Source organism: Polypterus senegalus, chromosome 5 (assembly GCF_016835505.1).
Source record: "Polypterus senegalus isolate Bchr_013 chromosome 5, ASM1683550v1, whole genome shotgun sequence".
NCBI classification, from domain to species: domain Eukaryota; kingdom Metazoa; phylum Chordata; class Cladistia; order Polypteriformes; family Polypteridae; genus Polypterus; species Polypterus senegalus.
The window spans coordinates 197,248,947-197,258,771 of NC_053158.1; the positions used below are offsets into that span (position 1 = coordinate 197,248,947).

The 9,825-nt window shown below is 38.6% G+C and overlaps 1 protein-coding gene across 1 annotated transcript; it reads right to left on the reverse strand.

Annotated features, from left to right (window-relative positions):
* Positions 1-721: 721 nt before the first annotated feature.
* On the reverse strand, positions 722-9,825 carry LOC120529787. The gene is made up of 3 exons (XM_039753922.1): positions 9,658-9,825; positions 6,034-6,543; positions 722-1,325 (listed from the first exon to the last, which is right to left on the reverse strand). The coding sequence occupies exons 2-3, from the start codon at positions 6,221-6,223 to the stop codon at positions 817-819; spliced, it is 699 nt and encodes a 232-aa protein (XP_039609856.1). The 5' UTR covers positions 6,224-6,543; positions 9,658-9,825; the 3' UTR covers positions 722-816.

Below are 9,825 nucleotides of genomic sequence, written 5' to 3' on the forward strand. Positions count from 1 at the left end.
ATGGGAAAAAAAAAAAAAAAAACTCACTTCAGCATCACGGGGGATTCACATGAACCTTCTGTATATATAGAAATCTTCATTTGCATAAAATGTGAAGGGCAGTAAAAGAAATACAGGCAAATAAAAACATGCGGCGTATGTACTTTCACATGACTGATTCTTTCCTGATACATCATCCCAAGAAAGAAGATATCATTCGGTAGCCTCCACAGACTAAGCAATGTTGCCTGCCTTACTTTTAAAAGTTATCACTCAATTACCAGTACAAGGGTTGAGACAGTGATGCCCATTCACAGCATACGTGAAAGACTGAACTGAGAAGCAATCTCTTCAATGATCTTCTCTGTCTATTGTATATGTGGAGTTTCTCAGGATACTCGGTCTGAAGACACTAATTTTGGTAGACTCGACCCTTCAAATGGAGAGGCGTCTTACTAAAGTCAGCTCTAGCCGTATGCTCTCAGTTATGGAGTTATGCTACTGTTGACCGTTATTCTAAATGTCATGAAACTTAAAAGGTAAATAAAGTGTTATCTTCAACATGAGGACAGAACACAGCATACACACGTTCCAAGTGGATGGGGCACAAGAATAGACACCATACAAACATTAAGCAGTAAAATCAAGAGGAATGTGCTGGGAAATGATGGTACAAGATTGCAAGTAAAGACTGGTAAAATTCTTAAGAGCTGCATGAATAACTGAAATAACTACTGGTAGCTTTCTTGATCGGATTGTTTAATGAGTCAATGTGTTACAGAGATAAAGCATTTAAGGAGGGTTGTTTTCATTTTACATTCAATTAAATTTTCATCTTTAGAGAAACTGTATATCATCTTCACTACCACCTTGGTCACGAATAGCTCTGAGCTTCTCATTTTCTTCTTTCAGTTGCTCAATAAAGGGTTGAATTTCCTGCTGGAGGAGATCCAAGCACTTTTGATTTGATAGATACTGGGAGAGGTCATCTAAAATATTAATTAAAGGATCAAAAAAGATGACAATCCTGGTTTCCACCTCAGCTGCCTGCATTTTTCCAGCCAGAGTGGTCAGGAAGAAGGTGGCATTCTGCAGAGTGTTCTGCACCACTCCCATCTCCTTGCACATCTCAGATAGGGTCTCCAATATGCTGGAAATTTCCAAAATACGGCTGTTGATGCAAGCGATCTCATTTCTTTGGACATCTATTTTATTAGTATAATCTTGGATGTTTCCTTCGTAGGTGGAGATTTGGCTTTTCCAAGAGTCGACATTGTCTTGTGCAACTTTTACAGCATATTCTGCATCTTCAATAGCCTTCTGAGTTACACCAAGTATAGTTTGTCCTGTAAGCAAAAACATGTGGAAAAATCATTGACAATAAAAATTAAGCAAGAATTGACAATTGGAACAGCTAGTCTGGCCACAGACAGACACGACACCAGTGCCCACAACACACAGTTTATTTTACATTATTTGCAACAGTGGTACCAGCGACTCACTCACACACGACTCCTCAATCCTTTATCTCTCTACTGCCACCTCCACTTCTCTTTCACAACCTCTGTCTTCCATCTCCTGACTCCTCAAAGGGAGCGAGGTGGCCCTTTTATCACAACCTGGATGTGCTCCAGGTGCTCAGTGATGGTGTTCCGGCAGCACATCCTGGTGTGGCGGAAGTGCTGTTCTCCAGGGCTCAGGAACCATCCAGGCAGCCCCTTGGTTGGGCCACGGAACCCCACAGGGTTGAGCTTCCCAGCTCCGAATCCATGGCCCTTGAAGGAAATCAGGGGAGCTGCCCTCATGCACCCAGGGGAGACATTGCCCCTTTCCCGGTCCTTCCCTGATCCAGGCGTCCTGGTAGGGCAAGGTCCCTGGTCGTCTGCCACACAATTTAACAAAGTCTTATTTAAATCCCAAGTGTAAATCACAATCCTGAGTATTTTGAAAGAGTGCAGATACAAAGACTAAATTGATAAGTTACTTTGGTAGAACAAATTTTGACCAGATGTGGCAAAGTTTTAGGATAGACTGGGATAAGCTTTTAAGTGTGGAAACAGTCGAGGAGCAGTGGAACAGGTTTAAAAATGTTTTACATGTAATGCAGGACAGATACATACCTAAAATTGGAATAGGAAATAAAAAAAAAAATGCAAAAGGAAATAACTGCTTTATAAGGCTTATAAGATTAATGAACCACAGAGCATATGAGAACATGAGAGCAACCGTTAAGGATATAAGGGAGGTTAAAAGACAGTTGTAGAGGAATAGAGCAGATAAGGCGAAAGAAGACCCTAAGAGATTTGATTTGATGGAGGTGCCACATAAGAGGTGGGGCATCAAACTAAAAGAAGGTGGAGTTCAGGGTGATGTTTATTAGATGGGTGCAAAATTGGCTCAGACACAGGAAGCAGAGGGTGATGGTGCGAGGATCCTCATCAGAACTGGCTGATGTTAAGAGTGGTGTTACACAGGGGTCTGTGTTGTTTTTTTTTAAAAAAAAAAAAAATTTATATACACACACACACACATATATATACACACACATATATATACACAGTGTAAATGATTTAGATTGAAAAATAAGTAACAAAGTGGTTAAGTTTGCAGATGATACCAAGATAGCTGGATTAGCAGAGAATTTGGAATCAGTTATATCATTACAGAAGGACCTTGACAGCATACAGACTTGAAGATTTGTGGCAAATGAAATTTAATGTCATTAAATGTAAAGCATTACACATAGGAAGTAAAAATTTTAGGTTTGAATACACAATGGGCGGTCAGAAAAATCGAGAGTCCACCTTATGAGAAGGATTTAGGAGTCAGGACTGTTCAGAACAACTCCTGTACTTGCCAGGTGTTGCTCAAGGTTATCCTTAATTCCTTCCATTATTTTTTCTGTGATGCATGTTAAGCTTACTGGCCTATAGTTGCTTGAATTTGCCCTGTCACCCTTTTTGTATAACAGGATGATATTTGCTATTTTCCAGTCCATTCAGAATTTCTCCACTGCACAATGACTTCCTAAAAATTTGTGTCAATGGTTTATATTTGTACTCACTAGCCTCCTAAGAACTTGAGGGTAAATTTTATCTGGTCCTGGTGATTTGTTTGATTTCAGCCTGTTTAATCTGAGCAGCACTTCTACCTCTACAATTTCCAAATCCTTCAGAACCTCCTTAGTTGTCCAATTTACCACTGGGAGGTTATCTACTTCCTCACTTGTGAAGACTTCAGAAAAATGCAAGTTTAGGGAGTCCATTATTTCATCTTCTGTATCTTTTAATTCCCTTTTACTATTTCTGATGCACTTTACCTCCATGACTGCTCTATTCCTCTCCAACGGTCTTTAGCCTCCCTAATATCCTTCTTAATGGTTGCCCACATGTTCTGAAATGCTCTACGATTCACTTTGGAGTCATCAGTCTTATATACTGGTTTTTTTCCCCCCTTTGCCGCTTCTTTTAACTCTATTACCCACTGCAGAGTTTTGTTTTTGTTTTTTTGTTTTTTTTAATTTTCTGTTAATTCCAAATTTAGGCATGCATCTGTCCTGCATTACATGTAAAACATTGTGAAGAAACCTGCTCCAATCCTCCTGAACTGTCTCCACACTTAAAAGCTTATCCCAGTCTACCCTTCTTAGACTTTGCCACATCTGCTTAAACTTTTCCAACCAAAGTTCAACTTAACAATTTTAGTCTTTGCATCTGCACTCTTACAAAATACTGAGAATTGTATTATATTATGGTCACTTGACCTTAGTGGTTCAATCACCTCTAAACCCTTATTTGTATCTTGATTTTTACAAAATACTAAATCCAGACAAACTTCACCCAGTGCTGGTGCTTTAACATACGATGTTAAAAAACAGTCAGCGATTACTTCTAAAAACTTGGGTGCTCCTCCATTTGCAAGGTTATCCGAGTTAATATTCAGATAATTAACTAAAGTCCTCCATGACTACTGTATAATATCTCCCTGTAAATGTGCTTTTTTAATATTACTATAAACATGTTTGTTGAAATTATTGTTTGAATTGGATGGTCTGTAACACACGCCTAAAATAAAATCTTTCTCTAATGCTGTCCAGGTGAAGCCACATGTCCGAACTATGTTTTTAGTCATTAAGACAGATGGCACATCACATCTCATGGCCTTTTTAGATATTCATGACCTAGTCACCACATAAATATATGATGGCAACTTGCTTCTAAACCAATTTAGAAGTCCTGGAGCTGTCCTTTTTAAATTGTGTGTTGAATTGGAGCCTACAATATGGAGACTATCACCCAAAAATCATGTGATCCCTGTTCCATTGCACATTTAGAAAATGGATGAATGAACAGAATGTGACGGACCCATAATTGACATCATGAAATGAACAGAAAATCTTGTTGTTTCATTACATGTCCTAAAATGCCAAACACCAAATGATTGCATATACACGACACCTGCCATACCTTTAAGCCAATTTTCATGCCAAGTTCATGTTTTTTAAAATCTCGACTTTTATGTAAGTAATGTTCTATGCATGTTTCCCAGCTGAAGGCAAGTTTTATACATGTAGTACCAAGGCTTCTGGACTAATGTGTTCTGAACAAGTAAATTAAAGATAAAGTTGCTTGGCCAAAGTAACAGTAGAAATGTTTGGCACAAACTGAAGACAGTATTTCAGGAGAAGAATCTCACACCAACTGTGAAGCATGGTGGTGGTGAAAGTGTTATGGTTTAGGCTTATAGTCATTGAGTCAACAATGAAGTCTGCATCATAGCAAAGTGCTTGAGAAGAACGAAGCAATTTGTCCAAAAGTTGAATTTGAACCAGAAATGGACCTTGAAAACACAACAATGATGGTTCAAAAATAAGTACTGGAGGGTTACGAGTTGGGCTAGTGAAAGTCCCGTTTTGAATCCCACTGAAATGTCGAGGACCATGCAAGAAAACTAACAAGTATCCTGCAAATGAAGGAAGTTTGCATGGAAGAGTGTTCAGAAAGTTTGACTCAGACTCAGAGATGGTGGTCTATTATGTAAAACACATACAAGAAGTCTGATAAAGGGGAGGTGGGGAGTGTTCCAGCTTTGGAAGCCAAAAGTAGATTTAATGTCATCCACCCTCACTATACCATTACATCTATTGATATTTTGGTTGGATAAAATGTTTGAAAACTTTTTTTTTTCCCCCCTTTTGTTTTTATTCAGGTATGTCAACTTTATTACCAGTGTATGCATAATGATCTACAGTTTGCCCACTCAAAGGTTGAAAATATCAAAGGGGATCTACTTACTTTTTCACATTAGTGTAGATGGGGAGCAAAAATGTAATAAAGTGACAGTTAATGCAAGCCATATGGCTGTGACTAACAGAACACACAAAATGGTAGTGCCAAATATCCAAAACAGTGCTGTGGAAATGTCACAAAGAGGACAAAAACTCAATATAAAGAAAACCCATAATAAATGCAGTAATCAAAACAGAAAGGTCAAAAAATGAAGATCACAACAATGCCAATTCAGCCTGGCCCATGAAGAATATTCTGCCCTTCATCCCTACAGATTTGGGTCCTAAGAAGCATAATAGCACTTAAAGAAAAGGGTAAACATTGTCTTCTGCCATCTTTGAATCAAAGAACGTTATGAGGTGAGCACTGTGGGTACAGCCAAAGAAACAGTGGAAAATGGCATGGCAAAGTGGTGGGAAATGAAGAAGTGGACAAAATAGGAATTGAAGGTAGATGTAGATAAGTTAATAGAGTGATGCAAACACACAAAAGAAATGACTTGATAACCAAGCTTTACGTTAACAGGAGGAGTTTGCTACAACAGGTAAACTAAACATAAAACTCATCACAACATGCCGGTCACTTAGCTGCCCTAGCTAGGCAATGACAAATGAGAAGTGTAGAGATGTGAAGAAAGCCAAGGGCATAGTGAAACAGTGACAACAACTTGAATCATTACCAAGATGGGGTGTACGGTTTCTCAAACAATGCTAACCTTAAAAGTGCGAGGTAATTTATTTTGACAATAAAAAATAAATAAACTCACCAATTATTGGACCAACAAAGGGTATAAAGCTCATTCCCGCAGCAGTTTCTCTGATGGACTCTTCTTCTTTTGCTTTTTGCTTAGCTCGTTGAAGACTTTCCTCAGCAGATGACAGATTATTGTGTGCTTGATCCAGGCTCTCCTTTGAAATCCTCAGCATTTCTTCCAGATGCTCTAAGCTCTTCTCCATTGAAGCTAAACTGTCCCTCTTGTCTTTTTCTTCTGTTTGTAGTTGATTTTTCTCAGACACCAGATCCACACATTTTTCATCAACTTTTTCAACATGACCCTTGGCGGTTTCTTCAGCCTGCGTAAGACTCTGCTCAGCCTCAACAATGGATTGTCGGATTGTCGCACAATGCCTGGTTCATGTCGTCTTTGTCAACAACCTGCAGAAATTTTGGCAAGCCACAAAGTGGTGTTCAGACCGCCGACTAATGGATCAATCACTTCTGCCACAAACATCCGTTCATAATGGTTAATTTCCGAGACATCCATTTTTAATGTATGCTGTAACCAAAAAAAAATTAAATAAATAGATAGTAATCTATGAAGTTTAATAAGACCTTTATTTTAATGTGTGATCTTCTCTCCCTTACGATTTCATGAATCAAAGGTGTTAATGATATTGTTGCTGGTATTAGAAGACAATATGTGACCTGCTAAATAACAGTTCTGGGGTCATAAGAAACCCATAATAAAAATTTGGTCCTAACAAAAAGAAAACATTAAAGCGGATATTGTCTTAAATAGATGCCGTCACCCCAATTGGATACTTGTACAGAGGAAATGGTGGGATTAGTGGTGCACTAAAGGATTTTGGACACTCTACCCCATCACACGTCTATGACAGCACACTTTATTTTGTCACATTCTGTCTTTGTTTTGCCCATCAATGGAAGTTGTTCAAGTGGCAGCTCCAAGTATGTTAAGTGCATGTGTTTGCCCTGAGAAGGACTAATACCCTATCCAGAACCAGTGCCAAAAAGTGACAAGTAAACTTTTTTTTTTTACAATATGAAACCAGTAATGGCGTACTGCACGATAACATGCAGTGAATACACCGGAGTTATAGTTTTCATCCTCTTTCTCTGTACGTTTAGCATTAGTTTACTCAGAGGTGCATGTGCTTGCCGTTTCCTGAGCAGCTTTTCTTTTCTCCACCCTAGTGGCCGGCTGCTTCTCTTCTTTCGTCAGCATCTTTTCACATTAAAACTGATTAAGTCGGTTTTTGTGTTCCAATTACTTAGTACATTTTCGTTAATTTTTCATTTAAGCTGGCACGTAAGTCTTCAATCTGCCTCAAGAATGATTTAAGATATGAAGAGGTAAGGGAAGAGATGGCGAAGGTGGTAGGGATGAGAACGGCGCCCGTATGCATGCGCAGCACGTCCGTGAGTTGATTCTACAATAAAATAAAAAGAGGAATAACCATGGCGGTCAATCACCCCGAAAGTGGATAGTAGATGTTACGTAGTATACGTGTACCAAATTTTAGATCAATCAGTTAAACGGTTAGCGAGCTAAAGGTAATTTAAATTTCTGGACAGACAAACGGACTTCCATGGTAGCGTATGTTCCTTCTATATAAAAGCGGTCGGTTGTCCTTCCGTCCCGTGAGTGCTACCAGGCGCGGAGTTTCACACACGCCCCGTCCATTTTGCAATGCACGATGGGATGTGTAGTTTCGTTTTTCCATGTAAAAGATGATTTTCTACTCCAGACTGTGCAATATCTTCTTTTTCTTCTTTCTTTCTTACTATATGAAAGCGGTCGGGATTGTCCTTCCGTCCCGTGAGTGGAAAGCGTAGCGGTATTCCGCTTATCACAGACTTATTACTTGCAGCACGCGGTACGAAGGGACATAATGTGAGCAGAGTTCTGGCGCTCCCATCGTTCCCTTGCTTTTGTGCGCGATGCGCTGAAGAAAAAAAAAGACACAATTATGTCTCTGGAAAAAATTAATGTTGGAGTACAAATGCCTCACCGCGTAGTAAATATCAGAGGGGTTCAAAAGGGCGACATCAATATAGAAAAACCTACGAGTATTAAAGTAATACCGCTCAAATGTAATATAACCAAATTAATGAGTTTCTATAAAATATCAAATTGATCTACATATTGAATTGCCTTAAGAAGTGGTCAACGTAAACGTCGGTCGCGTTAAAAGGCGGGTCAGCCAAGTATATAAAGATGATTTGCTTCTTTTATGTTTCAAGAAGAATATAAAATATGGCTTTTAATTGGGAAGGAGACTTAATTTAGAATTTAATTTCGCAAAGGGATTATTGTGAAACAGCTCTTAGTTGTTTCCAGATTCAGGGCTAAATTTAGCAGCTTGAAATTAACTTTTTAATGGAAGATATACGATAGTCGTGAAAAAGAGCGTGTCCTATTCGGAAGTGTGTTTTCAACCTTAAGATCACATTAAAGTGTTGCCGCCCATTGGAACTCCGTCAGGATTATTTTTAAATTAATTATCCCCCCCCCCTCTTTCTTTTACTTTGCAGAGGAGAAAGACGCCGGCATTAAATGAATTGAACTGCAAATTGGCGGAGTAGCCTGCGTGCGAATGTTGGTGTTTAGGAGTGGAAAACAAATAAACTGCCGGCCTATCGGAGGATGATGCGTGAGCCTGCAGGTTTGCAAGGACTGAATAAATCAATTAGAAATAGGATGGAGACTTTATTTTAGAGTAGTGTTAAAGGTTTACACCTTTTATCCCTCGTGCGTTTCTTAACGAAGCAAATTTAGTTCGGCGCGACCTCACAGTTCTGGTCACTTTCTTCTGTACTCCCCTTTTTTAATTGTGCTCTCTTATTCTTTTTTTCAATTATTCATCCTAAGAATCTTGCTCTACTCTGGCTTAAGTTCATCTTACACCAGATTGGTTCTCTTATATATTGGTAGAAATTAACCAATTACACTTAAGCCGGAGTGAATTATTTCTCCTGTTTATCAGTAAAGAAATTAATAATAATTCAGAGTGCAAAAGTCTTTGTGCAAGTGTCTCTTGCAAGCAGTTATGGAATTTGATATTAGAATTATGCACATTTAAAAATAGCGGGGTCTAAAAAAGGAATTTTATTGGGTTGTATGGCTCCTCGTAGAACATTTGCTTGACCAAAAAATAAATAAATAAATAAATAAAAAAACATTTCATTTGGGAAGGCTTCTTTGCATATGGAATTTTCTACTTCCTTTTTGGAAAGGTTCTTAAAACGTGGACAAAACAGATTTTTTTTTTAATGTATAAGAGGCTACCGAGCCGGATAATCACACCAAGAAAACCTGAACTCAGCCTGTGTTACTGTGCACAGCGACAATCGTTTTAATCACAACTCCGTTGGTGTTTTGCAAATCTTAATCACCTGTTCATGGTTATTAGCATGGATCGAAAAAACAAAAGTTCTTCCTGGAACCTTCATGTGGATGGTTATTTTTGAAGCCAAAAATGGTTCCTCTGTCGTATCGCTCTGAAGAACCACCCAAGCACGTTTGTTTTTAAACTTGTAGCTTTTTTTTTTTTAATCAAAAATCATATTTCAATTTATTCAAGCGTTTTTGCACGTTCCTAAAAATATTGTCACAGTTACTATATATTCAAAAAAAAAAAAGAGTTACCTTTAAGTCGTTGCACTGGTTTCTTGAGGTTCTGCTGTAAATTGACAGATGTCTTCAGAAATATCCACCGATAGCCGTGCAGAAGTCTTAAATACAAGAGTCTTAACTGTGGGCGCAGTCGCTCTGATTGACCGCTAGTTAACCAATAACATGTCTGATAGTGGCAAT

Excerpts from the sequence above, each read along its gene's own strand:
- LOC120529787 (XM_039753922.1), bottom strand. The coding sequence starts at position 6,223 with ATGGAGAAGAGCTTAGAGCATCTGGAAGAAATGCTGAGGATTTCAAAG. Across the intron at positions 1,326-6,033 it reads CTTTGTTGGTCCAATAATTG|GACAAACTATACTTGGTGTA; the intron begins GTGAGTTTATTT and ends TTTTGCTTACAG.